The sequence below is a fragment of the Atractosteus spatula genome, chromosome 1 (assembly GCF_055471065.1).
Source record: "Atractosteus spatula isolate fAtrSpa1 chromosome 1, fAtrSpa1.hap1, whole genome shotgun sequence".
Classification (NCBI taxonomy): domain Eukaryota; kingdom Metazoa; phylum Chordata; class Actinopteri; order Semionotiformes; family Lepisosteidae; genus Atractosteus; species Atractosteus spatula.
Genome location: NC_142706.1, coordinates 13,831,738 through 13,856,591, shown reverse-complemented (window position 1 = coordinate 13,856,591; position 24,854 = coordinate 13,831,738). Strand labels below are relative to the sequence as shown.

At 37.4% G+C, this 24,854-nt stretch overlaps 1 protein-coding gene across 4 annotated transcripts in view; it reads left to right on the top strand.

Moving 5' to 3' along the window:
* npnta (nephronectin a) overlaps positions 1–23,466 on the top strand; it is a 55,577-nt gene extending 32,111 nt beyond the window's left edge. For all 4 annotated transcript variants that reach the window (XM_088913315.1, XM_088913137.1, XM_088913227.1 and 1 more), the window contains 8 exons: positions 327–446; positions 2,859–2,993; positions 4,610–4,732; positions 5,829–6,158; positions 13,320–13,412; positions 15,481–15,579; positions 17,851–18,110; positions 20,058–23,466. In XM_088913315.1, the coding sequence (XP_088769441.1) occupies positions 327–446; positions 2,859–2,993; positions 4,610–4,732; positions 5,829–6,158; positions 13,320–13,412; positions 15,481–15,579; positions 17,851–18,110; positions 20,058–20,168 (1,271 nt within the window). In that variant the 3' untranslated portion in view covers positions 20,169–23,466. The remainder of the gene's footprint in view (positions 1–326; positions 447–2,858; positions 2,994–4,609; positions 4,733–5,828; positions 6,159–13,319; positions 13,413–15,480; positions 15,580–17,850; positions 18,111–20,057) is intronic.
* The last annotated feature ends 1,388 nt before the right edge of the window (positions 23,467–24,854 follow it).

Sequence of the window (24,854 nt, the reverse complement as noted above, 5' to 3'; positions counted from 1 at the left end):
ATGACTATATATTTAGCACACTACTCCTTAACAAATTGATTTTGAAAGTCAGAAACACTTTCAGATAAATACCAATGGTCAAATATCATTACTATAAGATAGTGATTGGTTTACAATTTTTACTACCAGTTGCACATAATACCTACGTTAATAACATGAATAAGCAGTTGAACCTTACTGTGCTAAAACACGTGATTTGTTCACTGTGGGTCGCAGTTGTTTATCAGTATAGCAGATGAATCGTTTGTTTTGGAGCCTGCCGCTAAAGTTGCCTGGAGCATATTATGTGGAGATACTGTGAACTTATTTCATACCCTCTTGCGCAGACGCCCATTCCTGTGCCATGGCAAATTGCCAGTACGGTTGCGATGTGGTGAAAGGAGAGGTCAGATGTCGATGTCCATCTCCAGGGCTACAGCTGGGGCCCGATGGCAGGACCTGTATAGGTAAGTGCGGTTAGAAACCCCAAGAATATAAGAAACAGTTATGACGGGAGTTGCCCATTTATCGCAATAGGGTATCAGTTTATTTAGTGCATTAATAATTGTCTGTGTTTTCTGTTAATAGTGAAGAATCTACTGTTACCAATTGGCATTTATTTTCTCTGGCTGTGTTTTGAAATAGCAGTGTCTACTTCTACTACTTTACTGTACTTTTTTAACTTTACTTTTAAGTTTTCAAACTTAAGCCTCTTCTTAGCAATTGTTGAGGAAAAGAAACTGTTCCTTAGTCGTACCAACAGTAAACATCTTATTTATAAAAAATGCCCACTTCGTTTTAAGCCAAAATGGACTAATTTTGTGTAGAACATTTTAGCAACATATTGTTACTGTATATCTGCTTTAAGCATTAACATGGTTATCAGGTCAGATATATGTGGATAGAATTTCCCTTTTAAGGAAATCCATGTGTTTTAATGTCACTGTGAAAGGAAGAAAATTTTAACTTTTTTTTCAGTTCCTCTTTGTTAGAACGCCTCTAGTCTGAAGTTTCTAGCCTCTTATATTAACAACCAATAAATCAAAAACAGAATGGGACAAATTGCAGTAGTTGAACCTTGCTACAGTATGTAATGGTCAAACCCATGCCTTGGTCGGTGCCATTTTAAACCACTTTGACAAATGAGCATTAATCTTTGTCCTTGACTGTTAGTTGGATTACTACTTCTGAAGCTGACCCGAGACATGAAAATTACTCTGCATAAATGAAGCCCAAGGGAAGAAAGCTTTTGTTATATATGTCATTTTACTGTTGAAGTACTTTGGAGACCGCAGTCAGGTTTCGATAATTTCCAAAGCAATAAGCTGCAGGCTAAGAAAAAGCAAGTGAAGTCTGGGAAGTGGAGGAAGGAAAAGGCAGTAAAGAATTAGGAAAGGTTCAGTGCAGTCCTGGATATAATGGGGTGCCAATTCTGTCCAGATCATTGCTGAATGCTACACTGACTTTTCATTTCGAGATTTTGTATGTTAACCACTTCTGACACTTTGTCTTTAGGCAAAAACGATACAAGATGAAACAAGCTTTTCTTTTCTGAAATTCATTTTCTTTTGGTTTTGATTGCATTTCAGCTGTAAGCATGATTGCATGAACAGCTGTCTTTCATTAGTATTTAAGTCTTCCAGTTAAAAAAAAAACATTGAGTAACTTTTTCTAGTAATAATAAAGGCGTTTTGACCAAATTAGACTAAAAATAAAAAGGGCCTAAATATTTTTTTTATTAAATGTAACAATTATGACATAATGTGTAACATGGTGGTTGCCTTTTAGTAAGTGTCCCATTTACCTTCAAATGACTTTAAAATCACAACTCTTTATTTAATTACAATTATGAAATTACAAAATAATGTAACTTTAGCAATAGATTAATTTAGGTTTAGTGAAAAATAAAGTATGTGTCTCAGAATTACAGCTTACGTTTCTAAATAAGGCAATATGAGACTAGGTTTTCCTGATCAGTTTGATGGATGATGTCACAACAGATTCTCTCTAGCTTTCTGTCTCACCCAGACACTCCTTCTATTGGCATAATGTGTACAAGGCAGAAACCTTATGGTTGACATTTGCAGTTGATTTAATCGTGCATTTCCTGTACCGTTAATATTCTTTGGCAGTACAGGTGTGTCTGTGCTGTGTATTATATTCATTCTGGTATGGATGCTGTACATTATAGTTTGATAAAAAAATCCATCCATCCATTTTCTAACCACTTCTTCCAATTCAGAGTCAAGGGGGTAGCCAGAGCCTATCCTGGCAAGCACAATAAAGATGTTTCCATTTAAAAAATAATTATAAAATTGAATATTGAAACTCAAAATGTGGGTGAAAGTCTTTCAAAAACCTGACTCGGTTATCATGGAAACAAATAAACATTAAATGTCATATATCTTCCAAGGTTTTGATAAAAACATTACACAAGAATGTTTTGCTGTTATAAGCCATTCAGGCTGTAGAATATCCATCTTGACCTTTGGTAAATGGGAGTGAATAATCATTCTGATCCAGCCAGAAATGAGTTTTAAATGGTCACATAACAGCCAGTGCTATTGGTAACAGAAAAGACACTATACACCACTGCACAAGAAAAACCATTAGTGAATTAACTTCCTCCCCATTTCTGGACTGCAGATTTTTTAATTCAAGATATTTAGGAACAATTTATTTGTGGTGGCTGTGATATTATGGAAGTGTGTTGTGCACAAAGAAAAGCAATAGTAACTAGTCTGTTTCTTCTGAACAACACTGGATGTTGTATAACCACTTTGAATCCAAAGAAGACATTTCCTAGGTGGAATTCTGAGATGGTAAGAGCACCAATGATGTGATACAGGAATGAAAATACATTTTTATTTTTGTTTTAGACGTAGACGAATGTTCTAGCGGAAGGGCAGTGTGTCCAAGGTTCCGGAAGTGCATAAACACCTTTGGAAGCTACATTTGCAAATGCCATGAAGGATTTGACCTGAAATACATCAATGGAAAATACCAATGCCTAGGTAACCGAGAGTATAAGCTTGAATGATTTTACTGAGTTTGTTATGTGAAATGTGTTGCCTTACTAATATTATTTACAGGCCACTTTGCTGTTGAGTTTGGTTTGGGTGTCCACCTGCTTTGTTCCTAAGGTATTAAGATAGAACTATATTCAAAATGAAGGAAATATTTTATAAGTAACAAGGAAATAGGTGTTACTTAGTCGTAACAGTTGTAACAACATAGTTGTTATGTATTGTTAGTACTTAATAATACCGTATATGAACATTTCAGCTTTCATACTTCTACCTGAAGCAATAATGCTTTTATTCAGTCTCTCCTACCTTCTCTCTCATCCTCAATTCTTCCCTCTGTTAAAATTTACATATTGTTTTTGCTTTAGATTTTTTTAATAGGTGTAAAAATGCAGAATGTGTTTTTTTTGGGGGGAGAATGCCAATAAACATATTTTTAAGTGTCAGGTTTGTCTTAAAGGACAGACAGCTGTGTTTGTTTGAGGCCTATCTCATTTTATTTAATTTTAAAGAACCAGTGGAAACCACATTCCTTCATTTTATCCTCAGGGTAGAGTTCCTTTTGGAAACAAGTAGTGACTGTGTCCAATAGTAAATATCTGGCAAAAAGCCATTTAATGAGGATGTCCTAGAATCAGGGGCATCAGTGGATTCAAGATAAGATTTATGCCAATAGCTGCTATTCCTTATTTGGACAGTTCACTTCACATTACACTGAATTGTCCCGGAAATCAGGAATAAAGTAATTTCAGAAAATAAAATCCCTGGCCACATCAGTAATGAGCCATGACCGGGATACTGTCAAATGTTGCAACATGGTTGGTTAAGCAGGGGTAGGGTTGGGATTCTTCTGCCAGGGCTCTCTCTACTTTTTTGCAGCTCTCCTGTCAGGGGCGGTAGAACTTTCAGTGTGTGAACTAACAAATGGCCCCACAGGCAGAGATATCGCAGAGCACGTACACGTGTCTCATTCTCTTCTGAGTGGTGCAGGAGTAGTTGTTAGAGAGATGAATCCTAAAAGCAGCTGGCAATTCCAAAAGAAAATGCCAATCTGAGGTTTTGTATACTGTATATGTATAAACACCTCAAAAAGCTACCAACAGGTTGTCAGTTCCTGACACCAATAGGTTTGACCTTATACTACATCATTGACATTATCACTGTCATTTTGCTTTTTACAATTTTCAGAGCATCGTTTGTTGCTATGAAATTCATATTACACCCACATTAGAGTTTATGCTGAAGCACTGCTGCTGAAGGTGCAGTAGGCAAAATTGGACATGTATTTAAGAAATGAATGAAGACTTTCTGAAGTGTTTATTAGCAATTCTAAAAGAAAAGGAAATCTTTAGTAAAAACTAGTTGTGTTGGGTGCTCTCTGGACTGTGTATTTATTAGCCTTTAGAAGCAGATACACTATAGACTCAGCTGTTGTTTTTTTTCCTGCTGTGAGGACAAAACAGCCATTGACCTTGGGCCTACCTCTTCTGGAATACTCTCTGCTTATAAGTGGCCAATTAGCTTAACAAGCACCTAGCGTTGTTGAAGCTGCTTTGAATGTAGTAGGGTCCTCACCACTCTGCCTGCCTCCTCTCTCCTTTCAGATGTGAATGAGTGCACCACTTCACAGCACCAGTGCGGCAGCTTCTCCACCTGCTACAATACCCCTGGCTCCTACAAGTGCAAGTGCAAGGATGGTTTTCGGGGAATGGGCTACGACTGTAAACGTAAGTCTGAGGATGTGACTTCACTACACGCTACAATTCAGAACAGTTTCTAGAGATACCAGCTCTTCATTTGTACAACTCAAGTGTGGATTGGGCAGAATGCCAAATTAGGATTCATTTAGCAAAACAAAATCAGTCATACGAAAAGTGGTAAATGCAAACAATTTGCAAATGAATTAATAATACTTTACATTCATGTGTTGGGCTAAGACAAACTCATCTTTTCTGTTCATTTCTAGTTATTCTCACACAGACACATGACCTACTCTCATCCTAGTCAATGAGGATAATTGTTAGGGGCAGCGTCACATCACTCCTTCCTGCTACATAGTAACAAAATGATTAAATATCTATATTCATTGCATTGTCTAATAAATGTTTTTAACCTAGAATTGAAGATTATCAACCATTATACTAATGTCTTTCAAGTGCTTGAAATCTTACTGAAAGAAGCTTAGCATTTTACCAGAAATAAATCATAAATAAAAATCCTGTTTCTTGTCATGTCAGAGTTAGTTTTACTCTCAGGATACACTGCATTTTGTCTTGAGGGACAATATCTGGTTACACTAACTTGACAGACTTTTAAAGATTTTGACACAGCTAAAGGGTAGTGTAGTTCTTCTGCAGCAGAAAGTTTTTATCTTGTTTTATAATGTTTTATCTTTTACTGTAAGAAATTATGTAGGTTAGTGTATGGAAATGTTTTGTTTGTTACATTAAACCACATTCCTAGCAGACCACAGAATTACATTTTATACATACTGTAATTACAGTACACAGTTATTAGGAACAAATATGTCACCTTTCATTGAGATATTCACTAAATATGAGAAATATTTTAAAAAATGATTGTGACCAAACTTGAAATCACTGGCTTTAACACTGCATATGTTTTTAACGTTATCAAAAGTATGCATGGAATTACCCAAAAATAGTATGAACTACATATTGTACTTTTTGTTCTTATTAATCTCATGTTCTCAAATACAATTTGCTCGACTCAAAAGCCAACAAATAACAGCATTGGTGCACCATTGTTTTGGAGGGGTGAGTGTGTATTGGCAAAAATGATGACCCTGTTCTTCATTTTCAGCTATACCCAAAGTTATCATTGAGCCTCCCCAGCCTGGCAACAGCAATCCCAATAAGATTCCAGATTCGGATCGTAAGAGGACAACCACCACCATCCGTACCCCAGTCACGCCAAGGAAAATAGCCACTACTGCCACGTCTCCTACAACTAAGTCTTCAACCACCGCTGTGGTACCAAAGAGAACAACCCCCACTCCTGCCCCAACCACCCAGAGAGAAGCGAAGTCCCCCTCCACGCGCCAGCCCCCCGTCACCACGGTTTCGGTGGTCACCACTGTGGACAACAGGATCCAAAAGGAAGTGACCCAGAAGCAAAGGGGGGATGTCCACAGTAAGACCATGAAACCTCTCTTCTTAGCTTTCAATAATAAAAGAAATGACCACTGTTCCAAGATTGGTGGCCTGGCAGTGCACAAAAAGCTCAGTCTCATCACTCTCGAATCAGGAAGTCTATAGTGGGAGTAAAGATGATGGGTGTTATTATTTGGTTTTATTACATTTTCTTTGTTAGCAAACTGTGCATGTGGTTTACTGTGTTATTGGCGTCTGTATACTTATGAAGAGCACAGCCTGCTGTGTCAATATGTAACTTAACGCAAAGCATACTTTCGTGGGAAAGGAAGTACTCTGTTTTCTCTTGAGCTCTGCACAGGTCACCACCAGTTTATCTTGAGAGGGTAGTTATCTGTGTGTTAAAACAAATTCCACTTGTCTTCCTACAGTGAAATTATTTTCTCACATCGTTCTGGCATATCCACTTTCTCACAGCGACTTCTGGTCCAAATTGAAGTAAAAGTTGGCTGCGTTGAGAGTCACCTGAATACTGTACCCTTGTTGAGAATGGTGGTGTCTTTTCACAGATTAAACACACAAAATGTATTAAAGTAACGTACGTATATGAGCGATTTGAAAGATATTTTGCTGATGTGTAGAAATCAAAATCACTGACACATGTAGAAAATATAGTCTAACAAGAAAATCAGAAGCGTCATACAAAGGAGCAATGAGATAATTAGAATGAAGTTGGCAAGCTTGTTTTCTTAATTACTAAACTGTAAAGCAGTTACCTCTGGAAAATAAATAATCCTGGCTTCTGCAAAGAAATTTGAGCTGCAGTGAAATGAATAACATGCTACATTCATTTTTTATTTGTGATTATCAGTATGTTCTAAAGTACTATCCATACTGTAGACACAAAACTATGCTGTGTTACTACCACAGGACAATACGGATACATCATTTGTACCTGCTATGACTGAACAACTGTTATTGTCACATCTCCATTATACCACATGTAGTAAATTGATTAACTGGAATTGTTTTGGGACCCACATGTTCTTTCACTTCAAGTTTATATGATAGTCTGCCACGGGATATCTTATAAGCTTCTGATTATATTCAGTAACTGTAGTTCTTTATTACAGAAGGTACTGAAATACATGTACAGTATTATTCTGTTTGATGTGGCAACTTTTCACAAGAAATTGTAACTTTGCATACTCTTACCATATGTGATAATTCTGGAGAATTTCTTTTGTACTTCATGTTTACTATGGGAGTATTGAAAGGCAACCTCATACTAACGTGCTAGCAGTATTAAGAGACATGTTTTCCTAAAGGATAACTGGAGAAAAAGTAAGAACAGGTTTATAAGTTCAAATTCAAAACTGCCTAGTCACACACATCATGCATCCATTTATTATTTCAGTCTGGACTTACAGTATATCTCGCTACAAGAGGTTCACAGTTTGAGACTCTGTCTACATATTTTTTTGCATGTTTTACAATCAGTCTGCAGAAGGTATTGCTGTTGTAGAAAAAAAAGAAGTATTCTGGCAGATGTTAGATTAGAAAAAGACCTTAGGTGCCAAAAAATGTGCTACTATTTGAAAGTATGATCTTGGCACAGATAAACAGGGATTCAATATAGAAGGATGTTCCAAAGTTCAGAAAACACCTGAACCTGTTGTCTGCATCGTATTTTTAAAACTATGGAGGTAATTAAGTGTGTCCTGAGAGTCTTTGGCAATCAATAATAACGGTCAAGATTTTTTGTCATCAGCTGTTTTTGTCTTTGCACGTGTAATACTGAAGGATGTTGTTAAGTGCCCCTTTTTTGACGCTGCTTTGGAACTTGTCAGACTATTCTGCAGTGGTTTGACCACACGGACCTGTCATGCGAGCGAGCGCGGCTTAGAGATGCTCGACTGACTCAGTGCCAACCGGCTTCATACCTCACATTGCAGTGTGTGTGCGTCTATTTGCAGCTGCTTGCCAAAGTACACCGTGCACCCCGTTTTATCTCAGCTATAGCTGGAGTTAATTATAGGAGTGGTAGGGGTCTGTAAGAACTCTTTATCCGTATTGGGTTTCTTAATTCACTTGCAAGTGAGAACAAAATTGTTCTCCCCTTCTGAGTAGGTATGCTGATCTGGGGGAGGGTGTACATGGAGACAGTGGGTGGCATTGGGCCTGGGCCATCTGTTGCGGTTGCCAGCGTACACACGCTAATTTGTTGTAGTAGGCTCACCTGAGTCTTGCACTGCTGCCAGCCATTGTTGATGTGTTGATTTGTAAGATGTTTAACTGTAAAAAAAAGAAAAAAAATAATTATCCGGAATTAAAACGTGTTCCAGACTACCAGACAGGAATAATGAAAACTGTGGGACATCATGGTTACAAAGTACTATTGTTTTCTTTTAAGAACCCACCATAAATTCTTAAAAATGACAATTACAGCAGGGTTGACCTTACATTGGCAGTACATTTTAATTCTTGTGTACTCTGAGTGCTCTCTCCTCTGTTTTCATATCTCAACTCTTTCTTGCTGTATCTCTTCTTTTAGTTTAGTTTAGGTGCTGAAGAGAGTGGATTATTATCAAAGCTGTAGTGGGGTAAATTTCCATAGGAAAGATGCTCTAGAATAAAAAAGAAACATTCTTCCGATAAACATTATCTCTGTTTAATAAAGTAATTATCATAATTAGAGCATGAGAACAGTCTGAAACTGTATTTAATTGAAAAATTAGGTTGCGAGTAATTAGCTATGTCTTCACCATAGTTTAAACAGCAGTATGAGCAAGACACATAACATTAAATGTAGAACTGTCACCCAGACGTATACAAACTTAAATGTATGTAAAGAATTAAAAATGTAATAATAACAGAGAAAAAGATGTTAAGAGCATATAGTGATAGAATTATCAGAATTAATTAAACTATAGGAGAATTAGGAGGAAAAAATCAACACTGATGAATAGAAAGAAAAGACAAATCATTTCTGAAGTTGTGTCTTTATACTTTTCAGCGTGGGTTTAGCGTTTATTTCTTCATTTGTAGCCAAACGCACACCGACAGTGCTCCTCACTCAAACCTAGGGGAGTTCCTGTAGTTTGCCAGACCTGGCTGAAATTAGTGCTTGGTGTGGTGATGACTCACGTCACTTTTCATTGCTCTGTGCTTAGTTAGCCCCCTCGTCTCAACTTGTTTGTTCCAGTTTCTCTCTTTCTCTTTTCTTTTGAAGAACTCTTTCTGAAAGTCATCTTTTGGAATCAGATGTCTTTTGCTTGTGTTAGTGTGGTAGTCTTGTAGTTTGGTGCTAACACATTCATACTTACAGTATTCATACTTAATACTTATTTAGACATAACATCAAATTATAATGGTTTATATAATATATAAGGTTCTATACAGGCTGTACAGTGTTCTATTCAGAAGTGAAGCAAGACAAGGCCTGATCATGACCTCTTGGCAAAACCAGGTTGCTGCCAAAATTGGTGTTTGCAGATCAGCAGGTGATACTTTTCTCCCTGGACCAGACCTTCCAGTCAAATACCCCTGAATGGCGACAGTGGGCACTGTACTGAATAAAGTGCCATCCCTTGCATATACCGTTGAACTCAGATCCTGGCCTTTAAAGATCTCATGGCAAGAGTAGAAGTGTTAACTTCCCTGTCCTTACTAAATTCGTGACCCACTAAAAGTTACTTTTTAGTTAATAGATAAAAAGCCATGGAGGCTACATTTTAGTAGTGGATGGAGTGGGTCCCCTCCTATACAGTATGTAAAGAATTTTGGGATCCTTTGGAATGAAAAAGTGTAAGGCACTCATTTCTATTTCTTAAATATCCGTACAGTGCTTAATGAGAATGGATTAAGCTTTTAAAGTATTCGGTTTCAAACTTACAGTAATACAACGCAACTCATGTCATCCTGGTTTTCAAAACAATAAAAAGCTATGCTTCTTTTAAAAGGAGCCTCAAGGGGCCTTAACAGTCACATTGCCCCAAGAAGTGTAGTACAGTATCCAATATGTGTCAGAAAAAAACACACTCACACTTATGTTTCACCTGATCCAAGAGCTCTTAGACATGATTTCCCCAGGTTCCAAGCTTTTACAGATAAAGAAACAAAGACAATCTTTTTTTTTGCTGGCTGCTACAAGCACAGCTGACATTATGTCTTCAAGCCTATTGATAACCTGACACCCACCCTGGAATCTTGGCAGCAAGAGTAATCTGTCAGTGATACCTTTGTGCTTAAATCTGGAACAAAACTACAGCTCAGCTAATTCAGCTCATCGGGAGGTCCTTTCGTGGTTAACTCCTTCCACAGCTGAATGCCTGGCATTGACTGAATGCCTGCACGTTGCCCATTCATTTTTACTCAGCTTGTGCTTGCAGATTCCATCCTTGAATGTGCTATATTTCCATCAGCCACAGGTCAACAGTGTGTCAAATTAAACCGACCAAAGGCCTACATGTTGAGGTTCATAGTGCAGGTATTCACCTTGTTGTTAAAGCTTTAGTGAGCATACATCTACTTTTAGTGAGGCACTCCACAATCTGGCAATGCTTACTTGTGGTTTGCTATTATAAAAACATGATGCTTTGTGATTACATTTTTATGACTAGGATTTTTATGATTAAACTTGCACAGTGTTTGAGTAAACACTGCCACATTCATTTGTTTTACGTTTTAAGTTGTAAGTTATGAGTTTGTGAACTGTCACATTAGAAACAACAGAAACTTTGTATTGACATACAGTACTACAATGATCATTTATACTTACTCCTTCAATATAAATAATATATTTTTAAACTGATCTTTTTTAAACATCTTACCACATGATTCAGAAGAGGGCTCCAGCCTGCTTTCAACCGGCCAAGGTGTGGGCTCTCAAGTTTTACTGAATCCAAATACTACGTAAAACTTTTTTGTACTGCCTGTCTCATATCTTGGAGTTCTCCTGTTCTGCTGGGGCTGAAGTCCTTACAAGGAATAAAAAGCATTCTATTTGTGTGTAAAAGCTGTGCATTGTGGAACAATGGCGCAGTGGTTAGCACTGGAGCCTCATAGCACTTGGTTTAGTTCCTGGGGTGCTATCTGCATGGAGTTTTCCACTGTGTTCTTGTGGATTTTCTCCTGGTGCTCTGGTTGCCTCCCATAGTCCTCCCATGGTGCAACCCTGCCTCGCACCCATTGCATGCTGGGATTGGCTCCAGCTCTCCTGTGACCCTGTATTGAATGAAGCGGTTAGAAAATGAATGGATATAGAAAGTACTGTGTTGAGGTAGTCCCTTTAATCTACAAGTAGAAGGAGGCCAGTGACATAGACCTTTGAAACTCAAAGTGTTGAAAAACAAGCACACCCTATAACTGATAAATGCTTCAGACAGCTGGTCAGAATTCTGTCTTTCCTTTGATGCAGTGGTGAGGGGAGCCACTTTGTGTCATCACATAACTGATTCCCTATTGCCATACTTTAGGTCGTGTTGTTGCCATGGCAAGGCAGTGCGTGGTGAGAGGTCTATGAAAAGCAAAAGGCTTGATCTTGTTTCTGAAGTGCAAATTACACTTTCTCGCAGCCAACGAGTGGAGCCGCTTATATGAACAAGGTATTTTTTTGTTTATGAAGTGATGTGCATTGCAAACAGCTGAAGCTTGAGTTGCAATTCCCCTGGCTAGAGCTTTCAGCTGTCTTTCATAAGCTACTAAATTAGTAAGGGTGAATCTCATTTCAGCAAACAGATCTTTCAAGATATAGATAGAATACTCCTATTTGTGGCTGAAATGCTTAATTCCAAAAGAAAATGACTTCATCTTGTGCCCAGCAAGCCACCAAAAAAGGACATTAAAAGACTGAGGTGTTGTTTAGACTCAGACGTTTCATCAGACCTTGAAAGATTGCTTCCTTTGCATTAATCTACATTTAAAGCCAGTTTGAGCTGCCAAGAATAATAAGTCTGATTCTTTATGGGACATCAGTTTCAGGCTTTGCTGCCTTCCAGTTGATGGCAGGTTTAATGCAAAAGCCTGAATATACTTTATCTGTACTAATGATCTGGTCTGCAATTGGCCTTGATGACCAGGATTAGATGAGAAACTAATGCAAAGTTTCATGCACTCTTGAAAATATTTGATACCTTTTTTGCAAATCTTGTTTTTTTTATGAACAAGACTTATTTTAAGTAATCCAAATTCCTCAGTTCCCTTGTATTCATGAATTAAGATATAATTGATAATAAATGAGACTTTGGGGCTTTTAAAAACATCTTATGTTAATCTTCTTTTTAAGGTTTGGACCAGTAAAGTGACAGTAAACCCATTATTGGCACATTTTGTCATTCATGGTACATGGTGCTGAAATTCATTTTGTGTATTTCAGTCCATCATTACATATAATTGCTCCTTGAATGTGAGAAATACAGTATACTCACGGTCTGTGAATCTAATGCAGACGCCACTGCTGAACTTAATCCAAATCAAGGAAAGTCCAGGGTTTTTCAATCCTTGGTGATGATGCTATTGAAGCCAAAAGTGAGCCATAATTAAATCCACACAATTCAGGATTTTTAAGGTTTTTATTAGTGAGTACTTTTATCAAAATGTATTTTGTGGTGAATGGAAATGTGTTCGAAGGCTTGGAACTTTTATTGCTATTATAGGATTACCGTGAACGCCATTTAACTTAAAAACTGGTTTTTGATTAAGCTGTTAGCTGTTTTTGGTAAGAACAGCATCATTTAGGAACATGGGAGTGTTCATTCTCTGAGATTGGTGGAGTATTTAATGCAGGTTATTAAATGCATTGCATCAAACAGTGTTTGTATCAAACATTTCTTAGCATTCATTTCAGCCTTTCATCATGTTTGGTATATTTCACTGGGGAAAGCTTAAAATGACTCAACTCCATTTTTTAAAATAATTTCTGCATTTTTGTTTTTAAAATCCGTATGTTGGCAGGTTGTCATTTGTGGCTACATTTTCAGGTTATATTTTTAATGCAAATATGTAACACCTAGTCAGGCAGCATGCTCTGGAAAATCTGGTGTTAGATTAAGATACCTTTGGTGTGAATTGTAAAAAAAGAAAATGGTTTTCTTGTTGCAGAAGGTCTTTGAGAGATCTTTCATCTCAGAAAAGATGCTAAGGAACACAATCATTCTTTACCTGAACGCACTAATGGCTTACTTTTATATTTATTTTTTAGTTCCCCGAAAGCCAGGAGAAAACAGTGTTTTGGAAAATGTTGATATAGAACTGGATTACACAGTGGAGGATGGTGAAGTTGGAGATGATTCAGGTAAACCTTCATTCTTTTATGTAATAGTACTCACAAATGCAACATTCCTGCATAATTCAAATTAAGGAAAGTTATGTTAATATTATGCAATGTACAAGTAAGACTAACAATTACATTCCAAATTGAACATTGCTACTCTGAAATGAGCTTGTAGAAGTGTGATAAGGATAATTTTTGGCCTTAAAGGAATGTTTTACACAGATTAAAGGAAATTAAAATCCGTAATCTTTGACTAGGAAGACAACCAGGTTCTTGATGCAACTATTCAAAATCCTTAAATACACTGACAATGTCAAACCCAGAGGACTACAGTAATTTAGAATCTGTGTACATAAAGATTAAGAGGATGTGCATTAAGACTGAAAACAAGACACAGTGCTTTACACAAAGGATAATAACTTAGATTTACAATTTACACAGGAAGGATTGTAGGTGTCTAGGACAAACTACTCAACCCTAGTGTTGAAGCAGATTCCCTGGAGTCTTTCCAGAAAGAGCTGGATGAGATTTTCAGATCACTAAGCTCCTCGCAAATGAACAAGCGACATGTGTCCCATAGCCTCCTTGCATTTGTAATGTTTCTTGTGTTTTTCATTTTGGATTAGTCTGATGCCATATTCCCATCCTTATGTTTGTTCCTATCCATATTTTTAGTAGACTGTATCCAAAACGTATTGGCACAGCTCGTTTGGAAAGACCTTGTTATAACTCAGAGTGGAACTCCTTGTGGGAAGAGATTGAGTTGCGATATACTTGATTTTTTGCCAGCTAAAGCAGCTTTCAAATTAGACTGACGTCTTTCATTTGGCATTTAGTAAACTGATTATCAAAATGACACAGGCAAACTCAAGTACTATTTTCTTACTATTCAACATCACAGCAGGAAGGCAGAAAACCTCTTTTGGTTCGTAGAAATAGCTAAAATAGAAAAACAATCTTACAGTAGATTTTGTCCTTTGAAAAATAAGTAAGGAACAGAAGGTATGTAGTGTGGCCAGTTTTGTCCTCTAGATCAGGCTCTGAAGTGCTGAATCCTTCAGGATATGGTGACAAGAGATTTCTCACTTAACCTGCAGATTTTAGTTATGATTATTATTTTATAATAAATGTAATGCTTAGTAGGAAGTGATCATCAGTATTAGTTTTCTTAAACTGATGTTTATTCTGGAATGTGGTGCACATTATGAAAGAAAGTGTGTTAAGTTAAATTTGGCAAAAATGTATTTGTGGAAAGAATAAAGAAGCTAGAAAAGAATTCATGACGATATCACAAACCCATTGAAATTTGTACACTGCAGACATACGCTATAGTATGAATCTTTATTTTTTTAACAAAGAATAAGTTGAGAATGTTGTAATAAAAAAGCACGCCGTTCAATAATCAAGAAGTATGGGTGTATGGTATAGCACTAATTCAAAATGATTTGTCTCTGTCATCACTACAATTTATTTGCTATAGGCCTAATGTAATTGTGTGTGAAACTGTGTTTGCAGCAGTTACACTATGAGTAATGAAACTGTCAAAAAATTCCTAGACTGTGCTTACCAACTATTGTAATAAAAAATGTATGCTCACACACTCGAAGCATGGCACATGAACTGTGCATGAAATTATTAATTTCCAATTAACCTGCGTTCGTATGACATTATAAGAGCTTGTGATATAGAGGTTTTGCTCTACTAGTCCTGCGAATAAAATGACAGAAGGTGCGACAAGACTTGAGTGATATAAAATATATGCTGTAGAGTTTGGATATGCAAGACTGACATTTGCACAAATAACACAGATCCTATGGATTGAATGACTCTCAAAAGGAAGTTAAAATTAATGTCGATCCTTCCAATTCGGGTTCACATGAACCACCACAAAATTTGTGTTCTCATGCTCAAAAACTATCCCACAGCAAGAGTTTCCCCAAAATTGCTTATATCTTCTTGTTGAGCTGTCTTTTGTGAGCGGAACATGTGTAGGTTTCTAGCTTCCTGGGAATTGTTTTTCAAGCATTGGTCTTGCTTGTAGCCCAGGCTAGTTTCTGAAACCATATTCTGTTGGTTTTTTTTTTTCTAGATGTTGCTCTTCAAAGCTGTAATTTTGACAACGGCCTATGTGGGTGGATCAGGGATAGAGAAGGAGACCTGCACTGGGAAACAACTGCGGATTCTTCTGGTAAAAAAACAAAATTTATTACTACTTATTCTGGTTTTCTAGTCTAGAAGGAAATTTCTCAGCTTATTGGAACATTCCTTGCCAATAACCCAATCAGTTAATCAGTTTTTTTTTAGTTTCCACTTTCTGCATTTATTGTGCATGCATGTCAACCATTGCTTTAAGATAATTAAAATCTGGTAATGGTTCAAAGGCTAGCAGTCACATACCAATGAGTAATTAAAGCACAATGAGAGCTACTGTATGATGCAGTTCTGCTTTTGGTCATTAGAAAAGAAGGTCACAGAAAAGGGCATTTTTTCAGAGAGCACATGTGGTGTCCAGAGAGTTCCACTGTGACCATGACTCTTACAAAGTCTGTACTTTGTAAGGAGTTAATTTTGCATGTGACTATTAGGAAATATCAGAGCTCCCAGACAAGGTAATCAAGGTAATTATTTATTGGAGCATGTAAGGCTTCCTGTTTTTATTTCATAGTAACCATTATGCTTTCAGCACTCATTATGGAGTTACAAATTCATTTCACAATTGAGCAGAAGGACAAGTGCAAGATCTTATTTGGTTGCCAACCAATTAGCAATTTATTTCTAGATTACAGTTTGCCTAGGATCCCGTTCCTTTCTGTCACAAAATTGCATTTTTTTTGTCGTCGCTATGTCCTAACACATGCAATTTATACATATTAAACACACCTGAAATTTAATTGTCACGTGGTGGGTATTATTGAATGAAAAAGCTGCTTTTTGACCATTTTGAAAGGGATCCTGTTACAATGTCATTGTCGTTCCAGTTGTCATTCCAAGTGGCCAAATGCATTCGTAGAAAACACTGTATGAAAGTTTTCTGACAAATCCAGTATGGCAGGATCCTACCATCTAGTCTGTTCCTCCTGTCATAATCAAGTATACCGTTTGTAACTGGAGCCAGTCAAGGCTCCCGTGAAGCGTAGTTCAGGACCCTATGCAGACGGTATAATCCGGGAGTAAGTGGAGAAAGACATCAGGGGAGGAGACGAAGAGGATTAGGACGGGTTGACAGACAGGGGGGCGTGACTACGGTGATCCGGTGCTCGGGAGGTCGTGGCAAAGGCAAACAAGTTCAGGCTGTCCGAAAAGGAGAATCCGGGACAATAGGTTATATTGTGCACAAAGTTTCAGATCTTTAATTTTGTTCATATCAGAAAAGATATTGAAAATTGTGAGAAACTCCTGAATCCTTATATAAGGGAGTTACAACATGTGGTCATATTATGTCTCGCATCAACTTAATTTTTGTGGAGAACACCAATCCAGTACTGAAAATGTAATGGTACACATTTCTAACAATTTCTTCCTTACTTCATTTGGCAGAACACATACTAGAACAAATGTCTAAATTAGTCTGTTTCTATGTTGAAAAACAACCAAATCTGTACAGGTAAAGTCCAAAACAAATGTTTACAATTTAAAAAAGCAGATTATGAAATGAAGATTGAAAGTATTGAAAATATTTAGAATAGGAATTGGCAAACAGTGGTCAACGTACACGATGAAAAAATGAGAAAGAATTTAAGTGAAATAGAGCAGGGTAAGGCAAATAATGGAACCAGCGCATAATAAATAGTAACACGTCAAAGCTATTTTGCTATAAGAGTGGAATCCATTCAGATTAGACTGACAGATAGACAGAAGTACTTTATTAATCCCATGAGGGAAATTGCAGTACAGCAGCAGCCAGGACATACAGTATAAACTTTTACCCAACAATGTACATAGGGAAGGTGCAGTATCAAAGAGTGAAAACTCTTCCTTTGCAACTTAAAGCATATAACATAAAAATTAATGGAATCAGAGTCAGTTTAGGGACCATAAATTAGATTAGATTGAGTAGCTGCAAGTGTGTTTCACTTGCAGCTACTCAAATATATTACAGAGAGTACAGTTATAAGTTCATATGCAGAAATGTTACAAATATTAGAGGCACTGAAGACCAGGGCCTGATAGTATTTTACCAATTGAACTTGCACGACAAGAGGTATTATTCATAGGAAGTTAACAAAACTCTTTCAATAGTCTCTCGAATTAAGGGTATATTTTCAAGCTAAAAGGAGAAAAATAGTATGAACAGTATCAATAGGGTTCTAGCAATTTTGTTGCTGTATCTTATTACCTATATGAAAATGACCTGCTTGCTCCAAGGCCGTTCAAGGGTAACATTGACAAGCTAAGAGATTAAATTAGAGTACTTGTTGTTTTGTGACTTCAGAAAATGACAGTGGTCTTGTGTGTTCAGGTGGAAAGTACCTGACAATTCCTGAGGTTGGTGATAAACGAGGAGGAAGAGTGGCCAGGCTGGTGATTCCCCTGAAGGACCCCTGGAACACGGGTAACCTGTGCCTGACCTTCAGACACAAGCTGTCTGGGCACCATGTGGGCAATCTGCAGGTGTATGTGAAGAAAGGAAGACAGCAGAGCCCGGCAGTGTGGAGCAGGACTGGAGGCCATGGCTGGAGGCAGACCCAGATCACACTGTGGGCATCAGGACTGGACAGCGTGAGTAGCCCAAACTGAGAATACTGCACAGGAATTGACAAAACTTTCTGTTTTCTACAAAGAGGGATGGTGATTTTATGGTGTTAATAATAATTCCTTACACTTACTGTATATAGCGCTTTTCTTTACACTCCACTCAAAGTGCTATATGACCAATGCAGACTCCTCTCCTCCGTCACCAATGTGCAGTCCTATCTAGATGATGCAACAGCAGCACCACCACACATCAGTAATCAGTGGAGAGGAGAACAGAGTAATGAAGCCAGTTCATAGACAGGATTATTAGGAGGCCATGATTTGTGAAGGCCAGCAGAAAATTTGGCCAGGACACCAGGGTTATGACCCCTGTGATGGAGCAAGCTGAGGCTCAGTTAAAGCCTTCTCCTTCTCTACAGTAAATTGGACACACTATCCTTGAATGACTATAACAGCAATCAGACATAGGGAGCTGCGGCTAACCTCTTGCACTTCAGGGAGGGAGAGCATGTTAGTTGTATGCTGAATTGCAGAGAGTTCAGATAGTATACACTATAGGTCTTGGATGAGACAGGTAACATGTATCTTCCAGAGTAGATTAGACAGGCTGTGGAAGTGTGAGCCTTATTGAGTGTGCCAGGAGGTCCTAGAGTAGGAATGGGACAGGTTTCTTCCTGGGAAGGGGAAGAGTGGCCATGGATGGGAGAGCAGGGTTTCCAGGGAAAAGAGTTATGTAAGAAAGAAGAGAAGTGGAGAATTTGGGAGGTCGTCAGGAATTTGTCTGTTCCAGCTCTCTCAGTGGACTAGAGGACTGAGGAGTTGTTCCACATGAAAAGTGATGCTGAAGATCTATTTGGGGACTAATACCTCTGTGAAGGACTGTTTTTTAGGACTGAGCAGGCTTCTCAAAAAGGGGACCACCAGTACATCTTAGGACCCCGCAGGAGTTCCGCAAGCCAACAGTGACAGATCACCGAAACGCAGACTCCTAAAGTAGATGATATACAGGCTCTGGACTATGGTCTGTGGCCGCGGAGTCTGCATTCATCACAACCCCCCTGTTCTTTAACAGAGGCTTAGGTGGAAGTCAAATTCAGCTCCTCTTCCATACATACTGTATAAAAACTTCCTGGCTAAACACAGTGCTGCAATGATCTTTCCCAGCATCCGGCATTCTTCTCTAGTTTTGTTGTGGACTAATGTCTGCATTGCTGGGACCTTATCTTCATTGTGTCCATCTCCTTCAAATGAGGACCAGCGTCAGTGTCTCGCCTCTTCTGGGTTATCAACCTCATCCCTCCACCCTCCTCTGAAAGCAAGAGGCTGTGCTATCACCACGGCATCTGTGCTTTTTTTTCAGTTCTTCCGATATCGTCAAGCCTTCCACAATCTCCGAACAACTGCGGACGTTTTGTCTCCACTTTTCCCATCCATTCTCTCTGTCTCCTAATCCTGCTCGGTGCACTCTCCCTCATTCGCACTTTTTTCTCTCTGTTTCTGGTCAAAGGTCCAACCCACCGCACGTGCGTCCCATGCTTGTATATGTTTTGTCTCTCCCTTCTGTTTAGTCCTTCCCAATCAGCAGTATCTATTCCCTCGGCTGGGCGAGTTAAAGTCAAAGTATCCAGGATACAATCCCCTCATACACATTACTTGAATTTGACCAAACAACTGAAATATTAGAGATGATACTGGTTGAGGTAAATGAACGTTTTTTTTTTCACAAAATTGTGTGGGGAAGAATAGCTGTCTTAATTTGTTCAAAAAATCGAATTTCTGCTTATAGCTAAAGCCTTTAAAAGTTATCGTGGTGGTGTACAGTGTATGAAATCACCTTCCTGTACTCCAACACTAAATGGCTTTATCTTACATCAAGTAGTTTCCTGACTTATTACCTTTATTGTAAAAAATGAAAGTGTAACAACTTTTGCTTGTAGGAGTAAACCTCTTTTCTATTGCTTTTGTTCTCAGGTCATCTTGAAAGGAGAGCGTGGGAGAGGTAGGATTGGAGAGATCAGCGTGGATGATGTTAGTCTCAGAAGAGGTTCCTGCACGGAGGAGCACAATCTGAGAAGACTTTAACGTGATGACAAAAAATACTGGAATGGACACTGCTCCTCAACTACTTGGAGTATATGATTCACGGGGCAAGAAGCCTGAACAGAGCAATTCCAAAGAAGTGTGTCTCAAATTGAGAAAGATTAGAGAAAAACAGTCAGAATAATGGACTTCTCAATTAATTTTCTCTCCTTTTCTTGTTCTCTTTGTGTATATTCTGTGCATGCTCCACTAAAGCAGAGGAATGCTGGCATGAGTGTTAATCACAATGTGAACCTATTTTCATCTTATGAATCCTAGTGAAATTGTATTTATCTTTACCTCTAAAAGTGGATTCTGTCCTGCCATTTGTTTGTTTTAAAGAATTATGTCTTATTCATATCTACAAATTATTATTGTGTGCCACACTCTTCATTCTGGGAATAATTCCTGTTACAACTGTTTTGACATTTTTGAAATTGACTTTTTTTAAAATAAGCTTCTCTGTGCTGACCAGTTGACATTAAATAGTATTGACTAACTTCACAACTTCAAGTAAATGATTTGCTCTAAATATGCAGCTATTGAGTTGGTAGGAATTCTTTTCCAGGGTGGATGGATATTGTTTATGTACTGTAACATCTACAAGAGTCATCCAATTAATTTCCATTTTTAACAGTCTTTTACCGTATTTAAACGTTAAAAAGCAATATTTTTGTATTAGAACATATGGTATTCATGCCACCTGTAAAAAAATCACCATTTTCTATACAATACATGTATTTAACTAATTCAATCCTAGATGTACTCCAACAATAAGCTTGTGCTTCAGATGTTGTGCAGAAGTGCAGTGAGAAATATGGTAGTAAAATAATGGCACAAACAGTATGAAACAGAGGGAAGTAAGTGACTGGGCTATTAGTATGGCTTCTGATCTGCATAGCCAAACAATTAGTTTTTGCCAAAAAATACCCTCATAATTCAGACAGCACTAAATTGTAATCAGTACCAGATGTATACTGTATTTGGTATCATGCAGAATGGAGAGAAACAGTTTGGAGAAAGCCATGTGAAGAATTTAAAGAGGAGTTTTTGCTGCCCGCAGTGAAATTAGGAGAGCTAATTTAAGTTTGCGGGGATGTGTAGGAGCTAAAGATGTAGGAGATCTTGTTAACTAACAGAAGGCGTAATGAATAGAGGACTGTATTGGAAAATCTGATGAATCATATTGGAAATTTCAGTGCAAGGAGGTTTGTCTTTCGATCTATGATCTGGAGCACGTGAACTGTAATCATCCGTGTCCGTCACACCAGTTGTTTAAGCACGTGCATACAGTCTTTGTTTAATAATATGTGTGACAGGAGGCAAAACACAAACCGAGATTAAAATGTGATTTTTTTTTACGTTGTCTGACTGAAATACAAAATACATTTTTCTTTTCTGCCTTTGATCGTTTATATATAGCATACCTCTGAATAAGATGCTGTAAATATTCGGTGAGACAGAAAGTGTTACAGAAGTGACGTCCTGCCCTTGAAAGTGAGACTGTAGGCTTCTTTGTGGCCAAGGGCTGTATAGGGAAAGGCACTGTTTGCGATCAAACAACTGCAACTGAATCGCAGCAGGCAGTGCCATATCCATCACATAAAATCGGCAACAAAACAGCCTGTTGTTAGTTTTCACATATTTGTCTTTTGGAATAATCACCTGTCAGAGCAAGCTTAGCAAGCATTTGCAGTACATTTTCATCATGCATGGGCTAGTAATAGTATTCAAGAGAGCATTAAGACATTTTCAACATACAGTATACACACCAAGGTTCTATTTTTGGATTTATTGTATGTTCATTAAAAATATTCTAAAAATAAAGAAACAGCACACACTTTGAAGCTGAATGTAGAATATTTGATAAGAAGATGTTATTTGAACGGAAAGCCAAAAACGTTAGCTTTCGTATGCAAGTAGAGGGTCAAGCTCGTATGTTAGATTACATTGAGAAGGCAAATTTATCAGGTGTTTTAAAATTTTTTAAAAATGTTCCAGTCTCTGAACTCACTGATCATTTTTTACAGCAGAAGTATAAAGGTACTGCCTGTGAATTTAGATGGAAAATGGGTGAAAAATCTGTATTGTAGATGTATTTTAATGTTTCGTATTTATTCATGTCAATCATATAGCCTTTACCAGTTAAAAGAAATTGTGAAGAAATTTGGATTAAAAATCAAGACATTAAATACATACATTTACCTTTTGTTTTCATACGAAGGAGAAAAACAGTGGTTTGAAGAAAAAGAATAATTTGACATGGAACTAGTGACAGTTATTTAATAGACATCAGTTTTTATAAAAATTTAATTAAAATGTGCTGGTCTTCTCAGACGGGTTTTACCATGTTTCTGTAGAGCTGGGAACAGCAGTATAATCATTTGAGTAGGTTATTAAGCACTGTTTCATTAATGTAGTATTTCTATAAATCAGCCAAGAACGTACAGTACTGTAGCAATACTGCCATTATGAAAAGCATTGAGTTAATTTCTATGTATTTTGTTTGGTGCTTTTTATTATACTGATGAATGGCTTGAATTATTTTCAAGTTACTCATGTGTAGGATTGTAAATATATGTACCGGGCCCTGCTAAATTTAAATGAGCATCCCCTAAAACATTGTGGATTTGTTCGGTTTTACTACATCATTTCAGTCATGTCAGTTATATAATTATTAACTCTTTTAGCATCTGTGTCAGGCCCTGCAGGGGGTACAGGGTCACACTGATAGACATTACAGTGTTTGCATCTGCTCCATGCGTGACTGGGGGTTGTACAAGGGTGCTCATTTTAATTTGGCCAGGTTCTGCATGTGTGTATAAAACCTCATTCTATTCACTTATATAAACATTTCTAAAATTTTGTATATATTCTAAAACATTTTCATGCGTGTGCAAAGTAAAAAGTGTGGTACAAAGCTGTTGAAATCAGTCTAAAACAAATCTGTAAGAACTATGGTTTCTTATGTAAATGCTTTTTCCCCCTGTAATTTAAGTTCAAAGTTGTGGATAAACTGAAAACTCAAACCGTATTAAATGTAGTAACTCAACAGTATTCTGCTGTTTACATGGTTAAATATTATGGGGTTAAGTTTTCATGGGGAAATGTGACAGAATTTCCTGTTATGCTTGAGGATAACTATTAACTTGTACAATAGTCTAGTTGAATACTAGAATGGGTCTCAGTGATAGTGTGACTGAATGGACAGGCCCACATATTCTTGTACTAAAACATTAATTTTCAACCAGTGTTATACTCAATAAAAATGTAAATAAACTTTCAGTTTTCTAACTGTGAATGGGTCAAAAGCACTGATCTGCTGTGTTCACAGAAAATTTTACAGAGAGACCTCATCCAAATGTGGTGTAAAAATTATATGTACAGTATTTACCTTTTGGGTTTTCAAATTCCCTGTGTGTGTATATATGCTTCTACAGTATATTTTTTTGCATAAATGCTGATTAATACTGGTGTTTTTGGGAGTCATAGAATATCCCACATTGACCATCCCATGCATAAGAATTCTCTATTGTGCAAGGCATGTCAAAGTAATATTCCCATTACAAGCTGTCATGGTGAACTTACAGTAGAATTTTACAATAGAATAAAACACAAACCAGGTACATAAATGTTTCTAGCACAATGGACCATTCAGACATTATCCAATCATTTTGACATTTTGTAACCAGCAATCTCTCAGATGCACCATGCTGTTTCTCCATCTTAAAGCACTTGAACTATAACTAGTGGAACCTTGCAAAATGCTCAAGTAGTCTTCAGACTAATACCAGTATTAGTATTAATACCAGTTGGATAACATAGTGTTCTGAGTCTTTCCAGTATTTGATGGAATCTTCAAAATCTTATACTGTAGTATTTCAACAAAGCAAATACCATTCAGTGCCCATACAGAGCACAGAATCTAGATAGATCACCGTATTTATTTATTTTTTGCTTTAATAACATGGATCTAAAACTAATTCAAGAAATCTGTTGTTAGCTGGAGACGTATAAAAAGATCATTATTTAACAGTTCACTAAATTAAGTAGCTTTCCCAGCACAAGTAGCTCAGCAAACTTAAACTTTTTCATAAAATGAAATGCGATCTTACGCTTGCCTAATACTGTATATTACAGTATGTAAAGCTGAAAAGGAAAAGTATTTTTGGAAGAAAGACATATGGTCTGCAGTCTATTTTTGCCACTGGTGTGAAAAGCATAACAGCTAGTATAGTATTATCTTTAATATAAAGTCTGGCACATGCCCAACATTCCTGAGAAGGGCTCTATTGGATAACTGTATAAAGCTCTGATGGTATACGTACAGTACAGTGAGGCACTTCATATGTTACGGTGCAGATACACTAAGTGGTTCAGCTTAAAGCCTTCCTTTTTTGGAAGTCTTTCGCTTTGCAGAAAGGGCTGTATTGTATTTTTTTTCCCAAGTGATCTTAAAGTGGTGTGTGCTCAGCCTGACCAATGACAAGGAAAGCACTCTGTATGCATTCCTAGTGGGAAGTACTTTTGTGATCTATTGTATATACATCTTGAAAAGTGAGATAAACACCCAGAAAACTGTATAAGGTAAGGATAATCAGCAAAACAAGCGCTGCATGCGGCCTTGTATTGATTTCTTCTAAATTTGGCCGTATACTTGGAACATGTCGTTCATAATAGCAATAAAAG